The sequence below is a fragment of the Lissotriton helveticus genome, chromosome 2_2 (assembly GCF_964261635.1).
Source record: "Lissotriton helveticus chromosome 2_2, aLisHel1.1, whole genome shotgun sequence".
In the NCBI taxonomy this organism is placed as follows: domain Eukaryota; kingdom Metazoa; phylum Chordata; class Amphibia; order Caudata; family Salamandridae; genus Lissotriton; species Lissotriton helveticus.
Window position 1 is genome coordinate 178,012,998 of NC_136060.1, and position 22,178 is coordinate 178,035,175.

General features: G+C 45.3%; 1 protein-coding gene across 2 annotated transcripts in view; it reads right to left on the reverse strand.

Moving 5' to 3' along the window:
- NSUN7 (NOP2/Sun RNA methyltransferase family member 7) overlaps positions 1-22,178 on the reverse strand; it is a 972,952-nt gene that overhangs the window by 661,423 nt on the left and 289,351 nt on the right. For both annotated transcript variants that reach the window (XM_078678273.1, XM_078678274.1), the window contains one exon: positions 2,989-3,119. In XM_078678273.1, coding sequence (XP_078534399.1) covers positions 2,989-3,119 — 131 coding nt within the window. The remainder of the gene's footprint in view (positions 1-2,988; positions 3,120-22,178) is intronic.

A 22,178-nucleotide genomic window follows, 5' to 3' on the forward strand; every position in this document is an offset into this window, starting at 1 on the left:
CTCATGTGTGTCTAGCATTTGCCCATCAAAGGCAGATTTACCTTTAAAGCAAGCATTTTGGGCTCACACACGGTTTGGCCTTCTTGCCAGAGAGAGATCACACCTCTTCTAACGGTGGGTCCTTTGTGTTCCTTCCTGAAAGTCATTCACACCTCCCCCATAGGGCAGAAGGCTGTCTAGTGGCCAGCAACCTTAAACGGTCACTGGAAAACTTTGGGCAATAAAGTGGCTACTTACTAAAGTTAGATTTGTGCAAGACTTGAGCATCAAGTTGAGTTTAATGCAAAGTTTTTTTTGATACTCCGAAGTATAATATTTAGGAGTCCCATTCAGAAGTTAGTACTGCTGATTTGTCAGTGTGTATCCCTGTACTCACCAATGGAGCTACTAGCCTTTCCACAGTAAAAACGACAATGCAGGGATTTTACTGTCAGAACTTGTAAAGTTAATAACCACAGAATCGACTTTTTAGTATAATGCATCCTGCCTTTAGGGCTCAGTAGGCCTGCCTTAGGGGTGGCTTAAAAATATTAAAAAGGCAGATTTTTGGCTTTGTTATCAATTTAAATGGAGTTGAGTTAGCAGTTGAGAACTGCTCTGCCAGTCAGCACTGGTGGACTGGGAGTTACACTTTGCTTTGTCACACTCGTGGCAACATAAGTGCTGCAGTTAACAAGATACACTTTAAATTACAGGCCCTGGGTATCCCTGGTACCATATAAACGGGCACTTAGAATTACATTAACTCATGCCAATTGTGGGTGATCCAATCAGACATATACCTTTTAAGGGTCAGCGCAATGGCACTGAGGTCTGTTTAGCAGGCCACAGTGCACGTTTAGAGCAGAAAACCAGCAGCATCAGTCCAGAAACTTAGGGTGATTATGCTAAAAGAGGAATTTCCTTATACTCTTTCTTTACGTAACATTGTTCAGAAGAAGCATGTGGGTGGGACCCATTTATGAAACTCAAAGTAGGCCACCTTTGGTGCTACGTTTAGCTTAGTTAGCATAGAGTGAGGGGGTTTGAAAATATTTATATAAAGAAGTTTTATGATAACATACTAATGTTACAATATTTTTTAATATTCACACTCCTAACAAGTAACATTTCCACTAATTTGCTTGTTTTCATAATAGTTACTATTCATCCTGTATGAACTAGAATAAGATTTTGAATTTAAATAAATCTTAAAAATATATTTCTGGCTTCAGAGTGTTCTTGAGTATGTATTTCCATGACGAAAGAATGTTTTGTTTCCTATGTTCCTATGATAGCCATGTAATAATCTCACAGGATTGATAGCTACCTTGTATGCTTCACACTCAATTAATGCTCAGTGGGTTGCACAGCAGTTGTAGTCAATTGGGCTTTCTGTCTAAGGTGGCCACATTGATAAAGTCCTTGGTGCCAGAGGGTCTAGAAGGCCCACTACCAGGCTGTAATCTGGAAAGAAAACTAGAAAACATATGTCATACCTGCAATAATGTAATTCCTAGGAATACCCAGGACCTGTGCATTTTAGATGACTTAAACTGAGGGCTTGATGCAGTTGTGGCCGGCATGACTCGCACTTGGGGTGGGGGTGGGTGGGGGATGGGTATCACGCGCGGGGGCTTATTAAGCAAAATATAATCATATTTAATCATACGTTCGCCTCCAGTCCCGCGTTGTGTCTCCTCTATACACCTAACACCTTACAGGAAGCATGCAGCCTTCATCTCCTCCCCTAAGCCAATCACAACGCAACAACAATGGCAGCGTTGTGATTGGCTAGGACGCAGACCCCACAGACGTCTATTGCCCTGGGGCTAACCAAAAAGTTAGCGCCCACAACAGTGGGCAAGCTGCTTCTCCCCTGCTGGAGAAAGAACGTCCACCCGCCCCCAACCAGGCATACCTTTCTGCTTTCTCACAGTGTGAGAAGCAGAAACATAAAATGGTTTTAAAATACCATTTTATATTTCTGCTTCTCACACTGCGAGAAAGCTGTGGGGCAACCCTCCTCCACCCACGTGGAGTAGCTCACCTTGGCTTTTGTCCAATCTGCTTTCGGACACCCCCACTGCATATGTCAGCCATTAGACCAGCTAGCTCTACAGAGCCCCTACCACCCCCTGTATCTTACAGGGGTGTATGTAGTTTCTGGCAACAACTGAACATGACAACCCTGATTCCTCAGGGATCATGGAAAACAGTAGAGTAAGTTTCACTCAGACACTCGGGCTTGTTTTCTCTCAGAAAATACACAGGATATCGATTAGGACATTTAAATAAGTATTTATTGTTCTAGCGACAACCTTGTGTAATACATATGTGCTGCGACAATCAGGAGACAGTACCAATACAGTATATATTAGATAGAGTTCTACCATAGTGCTAATAAGATGAACATAAGCAGTTCAGATAAAAATAGTAGCACTTGCCTATTCCTAAAATGCGAACCCTAAGTAATTTGCCTAAATGTACGTAGCCTAGATCTGTATATGTAGCATGTATATGCATGTAGCTAGATATGTATATATGTGTATAACCAAGAACACCCTAGAAAAGAACCATCCCCCTCACCTGATGGTTGAGAATGAAGGACCCCTTCTCTGCTCTAAGAATGACAACCCGCAAGGATACTGGTTGCTATTGGTGCTGTAGTGGTTGAGGGTGTAGGGTGTGGGATAGTGCATGAGAAGTTGCAAGAGGTGCACCTTTTTTGTGAAGTAGCATACTTGATGAAAACCCACTTTTAGTAACTTGCAATAGTGGGATTAACTGCAAAAAAATGAGATAAAACAAATTTATCGAATCTGCATTTTCTTTGCACTGTTTGTTTTGCGCTTTGCATACTGTGTTTTAAAATGAATTAAACAGATGTTGAACAAAACTTGCAATGAGTATAAAAACGAATGGGCCTATGCCTAACGTCCATACTAGGCTTTTCAGATTATTATCAACATCATTATCGTTAGCGGTGCTTGAGTAGTACTACTATACCTGTGAATGTAATTCTCAATTTCACGCACTTCTGGTATATATTCCTCTGTATCGGGTACTAATCTGGGTTGAAATTTTCGATCCTGGAAATCATACACCATCACAACTAGCAGGCTTGTAGCATCATCTGACTGAAACAAGAAAAATAATGGGTTTTTTTTTTTAGTTTGAACGAACACTTTAAATCAGGTGCCTGCCTCGTACATCAGAAATAAATCTAAATTGTCACTGAAACTGGAAAATGTGTTTACTTGTTAAATATGTTCAGTATACGACATTATTTGCAGATTATAGTGAGAACAGATCGGTTTTTAGTACATTCAGATTTTATGAATTGCCATTATAGATCATTAAGTATAATATCACGCAGTTATATGTAATAAAGTACCCTCTGCACTACCTTAAAATGACTAAAATGCACCACAAAGACGAACGAGGTCGAACGCCGAGTTCCTTTATAAGACCATGACAACTCCCAACCACTGGCAATATCCTTTAAAATTATATCAGAGGATGTTGTATTACTTACAATATATGACCATCCTATTACCATTCCCCTAAAAAGATGAACTACTTTGTTTCTTGCTCCTTCACATGAAAAGCTTTGGCCGCTAGTCACTGGAATAAATCCAAAGTACGTAGTCAGAAATTAGACCAATATTCCGTGAATATTTTGGGATGTGTCAACTAGACTATAATAGAAACTATAGAGACAAGTGTGTGTCGGTGAATTGCAGGATTTTATGTATTTATGCTACCATTACGGATCTCGAGACCAAAACAAGTAATGGATTTCAGACAAGTTCAAAATTAATAGGCTTTTTATACAATTCTGTGCATACCATAGACCGTTGCCTGGGGATTATTGGCAGGGTCAACATATCCGATTGGTTGTTTCAGGATGTCAATTTATCACTTTACACTTTCTAGATTTCCGTGGGTGACGTTTCCTCAGACAAAAATTTCCAGCATAAATTTGTCCCATTTAAATCGGAAATGTGTGCCAGAAAACACTTCACATTCCTCCAGTTCTGATCTTATTTATTTCCTGTAATCTACGTAAAACTAAAGGTTTAACCTTTTGGTATTTACTTTCAGTGTATTTTAATATAGTGCAAATGAAAATATGAGAAACACCTCTAGTTATGCAACAGTGTATATTCGAGTGCATTATGGCGGAAAAAACCTGCAGGATCGTCAACTACAGCAGCCCTTTCGTGTTTTTGGGATGTAACCGCTTTAAGAAAGACTTCCACCAACAGGAGCCTGGGAGCTTGACATTTCAATAAAAAAATGGTGCTGTAAGGTGCTGTCGCGCTTTTAGTCAAGGTGTACAACTGATACAAAATGTATTTGTACTTATCACGCAAAAGTAATAAAACAAGCATTTGCAATGCAATAGGTCTCGCATTTACACGAGTTTGAGCTATTGACATTGCAAATAACAATGCCTTTTATTTTTATTTTTAAAACATAAATAAAAAGGCATTGTCATTTAGAATGCCAATAGCTTAAACTCACATAAATGCGAAACCTATTGCATTGCAAATGCTTGTAGTGTTGAGGCTCTAGTTTGGGTGTCTTTTTTGGTCACTGGTTTAAATGTATTAAGGATTTTGTTCGAACCCATCGCTCTGTGTAAGGTAGGCGTCTCCCCAGTCCTCTGCCCAAAGAGATGGATAAAGTTGTAAAGGTAATAAGTGCGATCCATCGCTCGCCATCAAAAGTAGGTAAGGGATGGACACTGCCTGACGTCAAGATGGGTGCCTAACAGACATCAACGTTTTATTGGAATACTCGGATATGGATTGTATAAACCTGGCCTTTGCAAAGGTGGGCGGGGTCATCTTGTTGCGGCCAGAGGTTTGTTCTGATCTTTCGAAGTGCCCCCCCTGGCTGGCATGATGTAGTAAATTCACTGCTCGAAAAATGTGCTACGTGTGGTTTGTATTTTCAGAAGATTACTGTGTGGCATGTTATGTGCGCACCGAAACATCAAAAACTTATTTTGTTACACGCCAGTCTGTTTAAAAGCAAGCCCCTGATTATTAACGGGCTGGCGTCTCTAGGTACAGATTGGTAGGTTTGAAATTTGTATCCTTAAATTTGGGAGTTTGTGGGGGTTTTCAACCGGTCCAGGGAATCCATGAAATAAAATGCCCACTTCCCTCCCCAGATAAGAATTTACTCAAGCAGTGATGTTACACACCTGTAAATGGACTTACTTATGCTAGTTCCCCTTTGTGAATTGCTCGAACTAGTAAAACGAGCCATTTGTGCACAGAAGTTGAACTTGCACAGATGGCTTTGTGAATTGGCCCCCAGTGAACCTGCACTGAGCATGTCTATACAGCCAGCGGTTAACCTGAACATCTAGCATGGAGCCGGCCCTCCTGGACCGACGTAGGGCTCCCCAGCTGAAATCCATCCTCTCTCACACCCTTGTCCCTCTCTGTGCATAGACATGGACAGGACGGAGGAGACCCTCGCAGGCCACCGTAGATTATTACACAAACCGGTCAGTTCCCAGAAGGAGAGAGGCCTCATTCAAACCACCGATTTTATTCCCCCGCTGAAACAACTGTACTGAATTAAATTCTAGAAAGCCCGGCACTACAGCGGCAGAGGCGAGGCTTGGATTGGGGGATAAATACATACATCAGATAATTAGAAGCTGAGGGCGGATGTCTGCCCCTAGGGGTCACGAGGTGCTCACATGATGGCCAGCTTGGCCTGCAGATGGCAATTTTTCCCCTCATGATGAAGTGGTGACCCCTTGACCTGACCCGCAATTAACCGGAAGGGGCAATTTCTCATAAAGAAGCTATCATAGTTAGATTTCACAAATAACAAGCAAACAAATAAGCAAAAAAAAAATCCCCCCCCCCCGGCCCTCACTTACCTACGGCCACAGAAACGCTGGAACACGCTGTGACGCACACCGCAAGTCGGCCTGGAGCGCGCCTGAGAAGAGACGCGGGAGGACAGGAGCGTGACGCGCGTGAACGTGCACGTTCACGTTCCCGCGCGTTCACGGACCTGAGTCGGCTCGTGCACAGGTCTGGAGCTGCTCGCTCACTGCTTTGACTCCCTTGGCAGGGAGCAAGGCGGCTATAAGTCTCGTTGGCGGCAGGGCTTCGCCCTGCAACGCCAGCGAGACCTAAAAACATAAGTGACCGCATGTCAGCAAAATGCCACAGTGTCATCCCAAACATGTTCTACTCCATATGCCTGCGTTCCTTTCCCTTCCTAACATAATCCTAACTCGAAGACGTCAGAAATCTCATAACCATGCACTTTGCTGTCCTAACCAAGCTGACTGGGTATATGATGGAACAACGCAGGTAAAAACATTGCACGCCTTTTCAGTGCATTTTTTACCCCACATTATTTGACCATGCATGTGCTTTTACCTTGAATGCCATTACCACGCATTAATAGTCTAGCTAAAGTGTGTATTAGTAAAGTAAGTTTAAATATATATGTATATATATTTTTTTGTGGGGAGACCTTCCAAACCCCATACTTACCTTAAATGCATGGTAAAGGCATGCGTGGTAAAGGCCTGTATGTGGTAAAAACTTGTATGGTAATATATGCATGGTAAAGGCACCGCAATGTAAACATTGATTTGTAAAGACTGTTTCCCAGCTGATTAGAAACCCTCATTAAAGCTGGGTCTGGTGGCTTAATGGACTAATGCGTCCACTATAGTTGCCTGTGTTTGACCTCATGGTCAGAGGGTCAAATCCCGGCGGGTTCAATCAGCCTTCCATCCTCCTGAAGTCGATAAAATGAGTACCTCTGGGTAACAATAAAGATCTGTCATTCAGCGCCAAGATGCCCATGGGTGAACGTGCGCTTACAAATACACGTTATGTTAAAAGAGTTCTGTTTTGCTAACATCAACATTATTCCATTACTGCAATGCATTTTAATGTATGCATGAGTTGATTGTTTGGATTTCCAGACATTTAAATATCACTGTCACAATCCAACTTTGCCAGCCTCACAGGTACTGCATACATATGTATAAACAGAGGAGAGAGTAAGGGAAGTATGACCTGTGGGTCAAGTAGGAACTCCTGGTCCCCTTAGGTATACTAATATAAACAAAAGAGACGGGTCGTGAACTCCCGCGGAGCTCACGACCGATCTGCTGCTAGGCTTAACTGCCTGATTTCCACAAGCCGCAAATAGCGGCTGCTCGAGCAGGGTCGGAGAGCTCATGAAGCCCTTAATCAGCGTGCTTCTAGTTTTTAATCAAAACTAACCGGAGAGCAACACCTTTTTCAGAAATCACCTGTTTGTGATTTCCCCTGAACTATAGGCTAGGACTGGATACACCTTAGCGTGTGTAGACCATCCAGCCTAGATTCACACTGGTCCTGACGAAAACCTCCATAATTACACGTAGGTTGAAACATGTAGACCTCCCCTTTTTTCTAACACGTCTCTTTTGACACCACAGCCTACCTAATAAGGCAAAGGTGCCTCATGTAAATACTTTTGTATATATATTTTAATGGTTGTCCAACCACTCCAGAATAAAGTCTTCGAGTGGGTAGTGTTGAGACAACTTTTAAACACACCTTTTATCCTTATCACATATAAAAACGAACAACCCGCTCCACTGTAATCAGGTGTCGCAGCACACCTGGATGGCATTCGGCTGTCCGGGTGGGACCCCGATGATGAAGCATGTCACCAACTAGGTTGGTGAGTGAGGGGTCTTCAAAGGACAAAGGATTGTCCCTTACTGGGTCGAAAGGCATGCAACCCACAATACCGTAATTATACAGGTATTTAGTATCCTTAGTGGTTACTGCGTACATATGGCCAATGCCAATGTCTACTACACATCTGGGCACACAGCTAGCTAGCTTAGTCAGGTATTAATCATCTGTCTATCCACCCATCTAGCTCTATCTAATAGGTGCACGTAGAGCGCACAGTCACCACGGGTTTTAGGCACCATGAGGGTAGCTTAGCAGGCAGAAGTCAGAATGGCGCACCAAGGTAAGACACAAGTCCTCCGGTTCTTTCTGAATAGAAAACAATTACAATTCTGATGATTACTGTGCAAGGGAAAAACTGTGTACCATAGGATGGGCAAGTTGTTCTTTCTGAATCGAAAAATGTAAAGTGGTGGTTACTGTGCTATGGGAAGACTGTTTGTATCAGAAGGATGAACAACAGGGCCGAAAATCTTTTTTTTATTTTTTTTTTGTATCCCATCTTCTCTGTATAGGGGCGCCTAGCCTTGTGCACCAGTGAGTCACCTAATGAAAAGGCAAGAAACTGTCTACAAGGGGAACTTAGGGGTAGATGTATCAAGCCTTTTGCGATTGCGAATTTCGGCCTTTGCCAATCCCAAAAGGCCTTTATGCATTTTTTGGATTGTATTAAAAAATCGCAAAATAAGGAATCGCAATAATTTGCGATTCCTTATTTTTCTTAAGCATTTAAGGAATCGTAAATTTTTCGATTCCTTAAATGCGATGTATGTGGGGTTCTGAAATTGCAAATTTTTGTTAAGAAATCGCAAATTACCACCAACTTGTAGTTGGTGGTAATTTGCAATTTCATTTAAAAATGCCCTATTTGGCATTTGTGAAGGTGGCATGTGACGCAGATACATGCCCATAGGGCATGTATGTGCGCCATATGCACACACATGTAAATTTCAGGGGTGCAGCAGGGTGTCTTTGAGACACCCCTGCACCCTTGAAATTATTCTCAATTTGCGAATTCGCAAAATGCGATTCGCAAATTGAGAAATATTTCACAATCATTCCTATGGGCCTCCTGGCCCATAGGAATGCATGGGAAATTATTCCTTATTTGCGAATTCGCAAAGTGCGAATTCGCAAATAAGGAAGACTAATAAATCGCCAAAAAATTGCGATTTTTTACATACATTCCATTTTGCGATTTCTAAATAGCGATTCCTTAAAAATCGCTATTAAGAAATCGCAAATGTAATTTGATACATCTACCCCTTAATCTCAGAACTGGGGAAGGTACAGTGACACAGCTATCAGAGCAGCTGATTGATGCCTGTAGTCATCTTTACTTTTTAACTAAACGCACTTTGAGATCTGGGCCTTTAATTTAATTTATATTGTAGAACACATGTGCTCCTTCAAGTGTCAACGTTAAAAGTGCTGCTGACGGCAAAACTGAGGCAATGACTTATTAGTTTAACTGCTGCCCCTTTGGCGCTGAGATTAGCATATCTACCACACTGGAAATTGTCTCTCCTTCCATACACCACAGTTTTTTCCATACTACTTTTGAGCCCGGATTAAAGGAGCATTTCAGGTGAAGAGCTTGTCATATTACAGCTTTCAAGTTGTATTCTGGGATGAAAGTCCTATCTTCTTACACATTATTGAGATTAAAAATATTGCATGGCGGCAAATGTGGATGATCCATGGAGATTCGTCCTGAACCCCTTAAATACTAAACTAGATCAGGCAAAATATATCCGTTCATACACCAAAAACCCGTTACTCAAGAAGTGCAGAACGCTGTACACAAAAGACAAGGAATAGATGTCGGGCTTTCCCCTATATCCATAATTTGGCTGAATAATCACTTCTGAATTGGTGGGCATCTTTTTAACTGAAAACTCTGGCATGCAGAAGGGATCAAACTTCTGAAACACTGCTATCAGGACGCTCCTCTGTCACATTCTCTTTGAGCTGAACAGAAATATTAGGATGGACTCAAGCATGAGTCTCCATTCGATAGACACGTCAGAATTTTTGATATGCATCAACAGGCAATCTCTTGGGCATATGCATTCCTCAAACCAAAGGCTGATTCTGCCTGATGAAACTGACTAGGTCTGGTACATCATCTTGCTAATCTTGTAGCAGGGCCCCAGAGATGCTAACATAATGATGACAGTATACCAGGAGTTCAACTGGATCTACTGAGTTCCTTCCAGACTTCACAGAATAGACAGAAGCCCTGATTGGCTCTTGAGGAACACACACACATATTCTGTGTGACTGTCCTTCATATTCAACAGTTGTTGCAAATAATACTGCAAATAATGTATGAAACACTAAGTTTTATATGAGCAAATATCTGATGCTGGGATGCCCATGGGTAGCCATGCGCTTTATAAATGCCACTTCTATTCTATTCTATTCTATTCTATGTTCCACGGTCCTGGATGCTGTTGGTATACGAGACCATACCAAATCAACAGTGAAAATCAACGTTGGTGGTCCTAGCCACACCTCCATAATTATCCTGCAAAACTGGAAAACTAGGAGATGGCTGAATGATTGAAACTACTGCTGAAGGGACTTTACTTTTTTAGGACACCTTTCAGGCCTGTCACGATCTCTGTCCTCAAAGCTAGGGTGATTTGATACTACGTTTCTTAGAAGATCTTCAGAGTCTACAGGGGGGATTGGGGGGGGGCGTGGCTTAGCCGAGGATCATGGCGGATGTGTGAGCCGAGAGCTCCGCACCAGCCTGCCTTTTATACTCAAACTGTGCAGTGGGAGCCAAGTCACGAGATCCTCGGGTCCCATGGGGGACCAGAGTGTTGCTGAGCGCCCCAGGACGAAGTTTGAGGCTTGGCAAACGGATGATTGCACGCAGTGGCCAGCCTGCTGCGAGCAGTGTGTGGTCGCGGCGGGTGAGCACCCGAGATATCTAGACCCATTGTCATGTGACGGGAGCTGGCTCTTAGGCCCTGCGACCCGCCAAGGCAGGATTACAACGCTGAGGGGAGGCTGTCTGTGACTAAGGGGAGCGCGGTGCCGCACAGGCTGCGGCCCGAATATGGTGAAGCAAAAGAGCCACATTGGCAGCGAAATGGACCGGAGAACTCCACCATGGATGTGCAGCAGAATGGAACGGCGGAGCTGGGTTGTCGCCCGTGCCGTGGGACTTCTGGCCAACCTTGCGGGGTGTGCGTGTCTGTGCTCCCGGGTGGCAGTACTTGCTGAACAAACCGAGGTGCATCAGTGGGCCTAGGAGGTGCATGAAGGCCAACCAAGGTACATGCGGGGCCCTGTGGTGAGCGGATTGGCATTGGAGCGGGCCTGGACATCCAGAGAGCATGACGGAGCTCTACGATCTCCTAGCTGGAACAGCAGCGCTAAGTGGAGTTGGCTGCAGTGGGGGGCCTATATGTGACTGTTTGAGGCTGCACTGTGGACATTGTTCGTACAGCTGGACCAGCGGGTGGGGGTCCCCGGCCCCAAGACCTGAAGAAGACAGTAACTGAGCCCCAGGTGAGCCCCTAGGAACTAGGCCCGCAGCCTGTGACTGCAATAGGTGGGCTGCAGGAAGGCTGCAGCGTGCTACGTTAGACCTGGGTGGCAGTGGTTGCGCAGAGCGGCATATCTGGTGAAACTCTTGGAGGGGGAGTGGGAGTGCCTCCCCTACGCGGGATAGATGGCTGCACCCTCTCTCTTTCTGAAGCTCTACTCAGTTCTGGAGTGCTTTTAGTGGTCTATGTTTGCCTGGAGGGGAGGTGTGCTGCCGCTGCATGCTGGACCAAGAGTGAGCCAGAGACGTGTTTGGACGATCGGTGGGGCATCACCGGGCGTATAACAAAGAAATTAGCCAGCAGGACTGGCACACCTGACCGCCCACTAGCATGCGCAAAGGAAGGTATCACGGCTGGGGATCTGATGCCCTAAAAGGGCCCCTAGCTGTGGGACTGGATAGCCCAAAGTTCCCTTGGACAAAATTACCCTGGTGGAGTTTTAACAGCGCTGTGAGCCTTGTAAGAGGGTGACGGGCAGGGCCCGAGACACGTGGTAAGGCCTGTGGGAAGCGTCGAGGCCTAGTGACTTTGCACTCGTGAAACTACGCCCCCCGCTGGCAGCACCTGAAGTGTGGGGGAGCAGAGTGCACCAGCCTTGAGGACTGCGACGACGATTGTAATGCAGTGGACAACCCTTGATGTCCCTAAACGCATATCTGCTGGCAGTGAGGGGCCCTAACCCAGCCTAGTGATAACTCAGCATCACAGGCAGGACTAAAGGCCGCCAGACAGGGGCCCCCAGGGGTCCCCCGGACCCAGATGACAGCGCCCAGTTGCAGCCGCAATCTACTCCAGAAGACCCAGTCCAACAACAACTCTGTAAAATCTTGGAGGCCATAGCGGATATAAAGGCCACCCTCCATCAGGACATTAGCACTGTCCCGGTGGGATTCGGTCTGCTGCGGGAAGAACACAAGACGTTGTCAGGGAGGGTTAAAGAAACTGAGTCTACTACAAAAAGCATTGGAGCAGCAGATGGGGGTCCTCACAGACAGAGTGTGCTTGTTAGAGTGCAGAGCAGAGGATGCCGAAGGGCGCAATAGAAGGAACAACATACGAATCCACGACCTACTGGAAGGGACGGAAGGTAGCAACATGGTGTCCTTCCTGGAAAGTTGGCTCAGGAGTGCGGTAGCGCCGGAGGGCCTATCCTCCTTCTATACGCTAGAGAGAGCCCATAGAGTGCCAGCCAAGCCTTTGGCCCATGGAAGGCCACCACGTCCATTGTGGCCCGCCTGCTCCACTTCCGGGACAGAGATCTTCTTCTGCAAAAGGCGAGAGCAGATGGCCCTTTCACAGTTGGCAATAGCAAGTCTCTTTCTTTCCGGACCACACACTGGAGGTACAGAGGATTGATACTGGAAGCAATGGTCCTAAACTATCCTTTAGTCAATGAATTCAATCAAACAAAAATCATTTACTTAAATCTCTTTAAGCATGCAACATGTCAGCTTGCGGTGAACTAAATTCCATTTGTAGTTAAAATATAATGTGCAACAACAACTGGATTGCAAAACAACATATATTTATTTAGTCATAAACTCCATACCAATAGGTAAAGTACAGGGAGGATAGAAGAAAAGGTTGCTCAACTTGAACATGCAGAAAAGGGGGTGCTCAATATAAAAAGAAATTTAGGATTAAGGAAGGGGAAGAGTTCCCGAAATAATCGTGACATCATATTTTACACAATTGAGGACAAACTGATAGTAAATTATCAGTCAATGTAGGCCTAGACAAGTATATTCAATAAAGAAAATCTCTAAACCCAACATTTTTTCATTCATTAATTGAGATATGTATAATTATTTACACATTTGCATGTTAGAGACACAGGGATATTGGGTCCAGGCCTATCGGGGTGTAAGGGAGTCGATGATACGACCCGACTTGGGGCGTAGAGGGTATTTTTAAGCCTTCGGCCTGCGGGCCTTCTTCAGGATGGGGGTGGGCAACCTGATTACGATGTGCATAGCTCACGTGATGACCACCCACTGTGGTTTGCAGTGTGAAGGATTTGGCTTCCTGTTGTGTTCCTCTATTTGGTATCATTTGAAATTTGTATTGAAGTGGGGCAGTGTAACTAGATATAATTCTGTGGCCGTAGTGTGAACCGGTATTAATCGGTGCAAATCATTCAAGGCGGCAACTTAATTGCGGCGTCTCCTCCAGCGGTTTGTAAGGTACAGAGGAAGCGGGCCTCCTATCTAGAGGTCAAGAGGGCTCTGAAAGATGAGGGCCTTCAATACTGTAGTTGTTCCCGGCCAGTCTGCGCATTATGCTGGAGGGGAATATTCACTATTTTGCCCTAGAGATGCATGGGACTTGCTGGAGACCTATAAGGGCGAGACTCCCGGGGCTTGGGGTCCTGGAGCCGCAGAACTTGGGAAGCGCCATAGATGACGCCTTCGTAGGGGGACCTCAAAGAAACCTTCCTCATCGCAGACAGAGAAGGAGAGAGCTGAAGCACTACAAGCCATTGCAGAGCTCATGCGGAGTCGGGCTCCGGAGGCGGTGTCAAGTTCCCAGAGAGAGACAGACGGCAATGAAACAGACACTTCCCACAGTGACAGCGTGAAGATGCCAGTGGTGTCGCCTAATACTGCGGATGATATTATTTGATGTAGCTGGTAAGCTGGGGCAGCTGTGCCACTTAGAGGGTCACTGTCTGCTGGTTGTCCATTTTAAGCCCTGTGCTGCCTCTTTCTTTAGGGGGCTGGTGCACTCTCATTGGTAGGAGCGTCCATTCCTGCTTTTTTTCTTAACCACCCCCATTGAGTGCCGCACTAGGTTAAGGCCTCACTTAGTACTAACTGTTTCACAGGATGTTTGGGCGGCCGACTGTTGTTGGACTGCCCTGGGATTGGGGAGTTGCCCTGGAATTGGCCTTGTATGTTTGCAGAGGAGTGGGGTGCTACGAGATCAGGGAGAGAGTTGTGGTGGGTCTTCCCCTTGGAATGTCACATAGAGATGTCCAGCAGGAACGGCAGGGGCTCATAGTGTTATACGGTTCCTAACATGGAACATTAGGGGGATGGGGTCCATGGCAAAGCGCCATAATATCTATTCGTATTTGCGGCGTAGGGATGTCCACATATCGTTCCTACAGGAAACCCACTTAAATAGTGAGGAAGCTGGGAAACTGAAGCGAAGATGGAGGGGCCAGGACTTCGTGACTACATGTTCAGATTTCGCCAAGTGGGTATTGATCTGGGTGAGGCCGAGGGTCCATTTTACAGTTGAACGATTGTGGTTGGATGAGGGGGACCGGTATGTTCCAGTTGCAGGGAGACTAGCAGGGTGTGAGGTCACCCTTGGTAACATTTATGCACCTAACCAGGACCAGGTTGGCTTCCTGGATTCCTTTTCTGATGTATTAGCGGATAGCCTGAGGGGCAACCTGATCCTTGGGGGGGGGACTTTAACTATGTTGCGGACATTGTTGAGGATTGGTCACATCCCCCCCTTAAAGGTGTCCCGACACGCTGCACAGCTCTGGGGTTTCCAAGCATGGATAACATACTGGGGTCTTGAAGACACTTGGAGGCTGCAGCAGGAAAATCATAAGAAATTCTCCTTCTTTTCACCAGTACATCAAGAGCATACTCGTCTAGATATGTTCTTGTGTTCCCCTGCCTTTAACAGCACTATTACACATACGGAATACCTGAGCCTTACCATATCGGACCACAGTCCATTAATAATGACCCATCAACCTTTAGTGCGGTGCCCCCTAGCCCCTACTTGGAGACTTAACCCGGTATTGCTCGTCGATGACCCGTTTCGTACATCACTGCATGCCCTCACAGAAATATATTTTCCTATTAACGCCAACACTGTATCCTCTGTCCAGGTGGAATGGGAAGCATTCAAGGTGGTGGTGCGGGGCCACTATCTGGGACGTGTGACTGGAGCTTACAAAGAGCTCCGTCAGAAATTACTAGATCTGGAGGGGAGGGCCTGCAGCTTAGATAACATTCAGGGTATGGGAGACGCGGCCCGATTGGCACTGCAGGAAGCACGAGCGAAGTATGATGATGCCCTTGGGCATTGCGCTGTTATAACCACAACGATTATCTGGATAGGGTGCAGAGAGAGGAAAGGAAGGCGGGCTGTCTTTTAGCTTGGTTAATTAAGCCAGAATTGGGAGGATCCCCCATTACCCAACTTAGCATGGAGACTGGTGAAGTGCTGTATAGCCCAGATGCGATTAATGATTCCTTTCTCTCATTTTATGAAAATCTAAATGCGAACCCGCTTGCGGCCCCTTGTTCGGCAGTGAGGGAATTTCTGGAGCCTCTGCCCCTTCACGAGTTGGAGGAGGAGGACCAGGAAGGATTGGGGGACCCTATAACCCTGCAGGAAATTAAGGCCGCCATCCATGCATTGGCGACTGGCAAGGCGCCAAGGCCGGACGGCCTTCCGGTCGAATTCTACCAGCGTTTTGCAGATATGCTTGCGCTGCACTTGGTCCAGCTGTATGCAGACGCCTGTGAGAACTGCCTAGCTCCAACCGGACAGCCCTGGTGATCCCCCTTCCAAAAACCAAGACGCCAGGGGCGGGGGTTAAAGAATATAGGCCCCTCTCCATGCTTAACTTGGATTTTAAGATCCTAAGCAAGGTGCTGGCTGGTAGGTTGATTCCTCACATGAAGACATTAATACACCCTGATCAGAACGGGTTTATCCCTTCCCGTAACACCTCCTACAACCTCAGCAGGCTCTACTCCATCCTTTATCATACAAAGACTCCGCTTCGACTTCAGGCCGCAATGCTCTCCGTCGACCTGGAAAAAGCTTTTGACACGGTTGGGTGGGATTATCTGTTCGAGGTGATAAGGTGCATAGGGTTGGGTGGGAAGGGTGCGGCTTCTATATGTGGCACCAACTGCCAGGGTCCAAACGGGCAGAACAATCTCTAGAGAGTATAAGGTATTTCGGGGGACCAGGCAGGGTTGCCCTCTCTCGCCTCGCCTCTTTGCCCTCGCGATTGAACCCCTTTCTGAGCGACTTCGCCAGGGCGGGGATGGGATTGGACTGGATTCTGGACTGGATTCTGGAGGGTGGGCACACCATGTTTCCCTGTATGCGGATGACCTCTTTTTATACCTGTCGGATGCTGTTGTGGGCACCTCAACGGCTATACAACTCCTAGACAACTTTGCACGCCTATCGGGTCTTCGAGTCAACACAGCGAAGACGTATCTGTCCCCGGTGGAGGGCCAACTTCCTAGACCAGACATTCTGATGGCTGACATTATATGGGCTCAGAATACGTTTAGGTACCTGGGCATCCACATTTTCCATTTACTTGATGGCTTGAAAGAAGGCAACTTGGGTAGAGCGTTGCGCTCGGTACGTGCCTGTGACCATTTCTGGTGTACACTGCAATTGCCGGTAATGCCCCATGTCTCCCTATCTAAAATGGTAATGCTGCCGAGCCTATTGGATTTCTTTGTCAATCTCCCATTCCTCATGCCTAGCGGCTGGTTTTGCCCCCTGAATGCTCTGTTGCGAGACCTGGTGTGGGGTGATGGATGCCCTAGGGTGTCTCTTACAACATTACAGCGTCCTTTTTCTGAGGGTGGGTTGGGAGTGCCGAACTTTGAATATTATATGTTGGCTGGTCAATTGCAGTGGCTGGAACAATGGATAACGGGTGAGAACGAAGATGGAACTTTTTTGTCGCTCCCGGACTCGCACCCTAACTTACTAATGGCGAAATTGTTCATACCAACGACGCCCACCCTTGACTGCTCCTGGCTGCAGCGTACTGCTTTTCAAGCCTGGGGGAGATGTCAGGGCAGTGGACGGGGAGTCGCCAAATATACCCCTATGTTGCCACGTGTAGGCTTGCCACACAGTCTGTCTTTACGAATGAGAAATCAGCCCACTGGACAGACACAGGGCTAGATAATGTTGGGTATTGTTTCTTAGACAAGTCCCTACTCCCATTTGACAGACTTATGGAGGATTGTGATCTGCCCCCAGGCCAGTTCCTGCACTATGAAATCCTGACTCCTACTTTTGCACAGTTATGGACCGCAGGTAGGGACGAGCCGGAGACACACCCTGTACTTCATGCCCTGTTCACGCTTGGGACGGCGGGACACCTGGTGAAATGGTTTTATGTGGCACTCCAGGTGGCTTTGGTTCGTCCCTGGATAAGCTGCCTGCAAAATGGGATGGGAACGGGCAGAGTCCTAACAGACGCGGAATGGCGGAGGGTTCTGCACTACTCTGGGAAAATTTCTCATAACACACGTCTTAAATATATACAGTTTAACTATACAAACATGGCTTACATGACACCACATCGCCTCAATGTGACATATGGGGGAGGTCCATCTCTGCCTTCGATGCTCCCACCCGGACTTTGGCCACATGACCTGGGATTGCCGGGACCTGCGACCTTTTGGGAGGCTGTGCTGGGTAAGCTCACAGCAGTATTGGGTAGAGAACTACTTTTTATACTACAGACATGTGTTTTGGGTCTCTTTCCCAGGACGCCGAAGCGCAAGGTAGGGAAAAACTCATAGGCTTGGCGCTGGGCATGGCGAAATGTTGCATTGCAATAAAATGGAAATCCCAGAGGGGACCTTAATTTGAGACCTGGAATAAAGATGTCATCATGTGGGCTGGAAAAAAAACAAGATGATGAATGGAATGTTGCCCAATGGCAAAACACTCACCCCCAGTCACAGATCTGGGTTTAATCCATCGTAATTTTGCTCACCAAGCCACCCCAGTTCAGACATGGCCATATGCAAATCAGTCTTGACCCTGTGCCTCATGGGAACAGTCCATCCCGAACATGTGGGCTGGGGCGGAAGGTAGAGCACTTAGATGGGAGGAATCTAAAGGCAGGAGAAAGCACCCAATAGTGGGGCAATGGAGGGAAGTGATGGCGACCTGGGAGATTCCTGAGGAGCAAGTGACTAGCAAGACGGGTTCAGATTCAGACCTGGGGCCCAACACCAAAGGGATTTAAATTGCAATGTCTATTGAACATTTGGATCGTTTTGGGAGCCGGTGTGTCTGCTGTTGAATACGGAATGTGGGGGAATGTTAAATGGCCACTTACTGCCTGGATGGGACAGCTTTGATTGCAATTGTAGGCTCCTATCCCCCCCATATCCCCAGCCCCCACCTTTGACACTTCATTATATTGTGCCTCCACCACTCGCTTGTAATGATACTTACAATATATTTCACCCCTCTGCATAAGGTCCCTTTTTTGCTTCTTTTTTTGTTTTTGTTGGGTTATTTCTTCCCTCTCTATTCATTTTGTTAGAATTGTTTTTGAACAATCGAAGTAGCATTTTGTAAACCAAGAATGTTAGAATTGTATTTTGATCTGCTGGTGGGTAGTCTCACATGTAAATTATCAGGAACGAACTCTGGTGAAGCATATCCTGGGAACTCTGGTTTGAACCGGGAGGTGACAGTTACGTGCTAGATATTGGCTGTGCAGTACCACTCTGGGCCCAAGGAATGCATATTGTACACTAGATTTTTCTCTTTGATCATTTTCATGGTACTGAAAGATGTATTTCAGTAATGTATTGCAGTGGCAATGAGGTATCTAATGTTAATATTGTTGTGGTTTCGTATACGAACTGTGTATTAAATATATAAATATGCCAATAAAAATACTTCAAATATCAAAATCAGAGTCTACAAGGGGGACACTGAGAAGCTCCTCGGTTCAAGTAATGTTCTTGTTACTTTTTAACTGTATGTTGGTGCCCTGGATTGAGCTGAGGACTTGGAAGGGAGGGAATGGGATTGGCATAACCATACCAGAGCACTGGAGAGGGTTGAATAGTTAAGCGGTAATATCAATTGTTTCTAGTTTATTCTCAAGTCTCGTTTATTTTCTTCTTGTTTCTTCATGTATATTCATGCACTATTGAAATGAAATCTTAACAAATGTTAACAAAATATATACGCTTCTGAGCAAGCTTCAGGGATGATGCAATTATCATTAGAGTAAAGTGTTTGGAGAGATAAGTGTTATTATGATGTTCCCCTGTATCCCTCTCATTGTATTGCATCCTGTTGGTTTTGAGGAATCCGATCCGTTTGTTAATTTAAATTTGATATAGGTCGGACTCCTATCAAGATCTCAGACATGCGTCCCATAATGCGAGAGGTACCTAAAAACAGTACAATCGTGCATATGTGTGGTCTACTGAGCAGAAGAAGGTGAATATTTTTTGGGTCGGGTGCATCTTCCTCCAAGTATCTACCAGGCCAAGATCATCTAGCCATCCTTTAACTTCCCTAGAGAGTTCCCCCATTTGGCCTGATCTCAGAGCTGAGCTATCTGCCATGTTTTCCATAACCATATTAAGGTTGCCTCCTATAATTAGTTCATTGTCTGGAGACAGCAATATCAATGGAATAGTGGCCTTGGGGAATGTCTCCTGTTGGTCATATTACGCAAATACAGAGACCACAGTGAAAGTGTAGACTCCTATAATCAGTCTAAGCGCAAATGTCCTGCCATCCAGAACTACAGTAATCTCCCTGACCTCCCCAGCAAATGAGGATAATAGCAACACTGCCAGCCCTGCTTTCTTGTTGCAGCCAGCTGAAAAGTGCTGTCATGGGAACAGTCTGGCTCTCATGTGAATCCAGTTTTTCTTTAGAGGTGTGTCTCTTCTAAGAGACAAATCTGGGCCTCAGATTCCCTCTGGACAGACTCTGCAGCTCACCTTTTTGCTGGAGTATTTATGCCCCTAACGTTTAGGCTCCAAATTTTAATTGTGCAATTGATGTTGATATCTATAAACACCAGATATTTTTTCAGGATTGCCCATGCATTTTAGAGTAGGGAATCTGTGTCTGGAGGGAAAGACCTGTGCCATGCCTAGGTTTGCCCTGGATTTGAGAGGAAGTTGTATGCACATGGATTTAGACACATGCGCTGCCTCTATCCGTTGTGTATCTGGGACCTCACCAGGGTGCTAAGCATTTAAAGGTACAATTCAAATCACAAGATCTGTGCTTATGTAGGGTTTTAAGTTTAACATGGCATAAGTATAGGGTTCGTCCACAGGTCTCAAGAGTACAACAAATGTGGGGTAAGACAAGAGCACTGTTAATAATGGGGGCGAATGCTCTCACCTGGCCGTGCTTTCGGGCACTGGACACACAATCCCTGCTCTCAGGCCTTGATGTTGCCAGTGGGCAACAAACGGATCGCCAATTACAGGCATAGGTTGTCTTGCACCTACAGTCCATCTCACCTGGGCTGCCACTGTTACTTTGGCAGGAGTGTTATCATCTGTCTGTAGTTTGGAAGCTGTCAGGGTCCTGGTATAGGCCACCGTCACCTTTTTTCATTCTGGTGTGGTGGGCTGTTTTCCCTTGCACCTAATCTCCTCATCGCTGCACCCTCGATGGGAGATCTTCCTGTATCTCAGCTCATGTATCTGAATTAATAATTCCTACGTTATTGACATTGTTTTTGTAGAAAGTAACGGACCCTAAAAGTCTGTTGAAGTGTTAAAAATCACAGAAAGCACGGATTCAAGGACACCAAGACGAGTTCATTGTCTGGGAATAAGCTTACGCGTTGTAAAAATCAAAATCTTTTCGTCTGCAGCATGTGTGAAATGTATATCTGTAACTTTTGAAAAAGAAACAGCAGGATGCCCAAGTAGGGAAACCAACTGTAGGTTGCAACTAAAAAGTAAAAAAATCATTAAAGTTTACTATAGATTTTATAATTACCAGAGTATAACATTCGCGTATAAAATCGTGCAAAAATGTTTATAAACTGCAATTGGTGGTTAATTGTGCTTTGTGCACACGTACCCATGGAGTTAGGGAAATATAATCAAAATAAGACACAGGAATGTGGGTCCCAAGATGGTACGTTAACATTTACAAACCGCTTTTCTCATGTGAAGTGTATTGTTCAGTATTTGCATACCGCCTCGGGAGAACAGAAATAAAATGTAATTGTTATATAAAATGGCTTTTCGACAAAGCATTTTCACACCACATTGGGTTTAGCGCAGAAGCATTTACAAAACGAATTTTTAACATGAAGTTTGTTGTTCAGTATTTCCACAACGCATCGGGATAACAGCAATATTTGACACGTGAGGTTTATTATTCTGTATTTTCACACCTAAAGCACGTTTCCATTTTCAGCCGAGTAGTGATGATATGAGTAAAAGGTGTTTAGCAAGCAGTTTCTAAAATAATTGTACGGCATTGTTGCAACACTAAACTGATAGTATACGAGTACAGCCTGATTGCTATAAATGTATCTAAAAATACTTTCGCTGCTTAAGAATTGTTATAGTTTTAGATTACAGTTGGAACTAATCTGCGTGGCGTTAAATAGGGTGTATGAGTGAGATAAAATTGTCAAAATATCGAAGAACTGTCACTTTTACACTTCTCATGTAAAAGCAGTGGCAATTGAAGACTAGGTTGTACTATACTCATGACATATGGTAGCACCATTTTTCATCTGTTTAAAATACTGATCCTATGCGAGCGCAAACACGTTTTGCCTATGTTATAATAACGCTTTCCCATGTTGTCGAAAAAAATTGAAAAGTTACCAGCACAAAGAGATTACTCCGTAGATGAGCAACCTTGGGTCTAGGCTGGCCACCCGCCACATGTAGGCGTTATAAAGGCAGGAAGGCATAATTACCAATTAACTTAGACAAGGACGGAATATAAAAAGCTAGAAACAAGATGGAATTAATTAAAAAGCACAACAGCGCGCCTGGCTCATATTTACCTGGCCACGTTTTGTATGCTTTAATGGACAGTGCTTTAGAGAGAATGTTTATAAATGAGTGGGAGCGGGACCTGCGAAGAGGCAGGAAGACCAAAGAGGGCAACTGGGGTGGTGCAAACG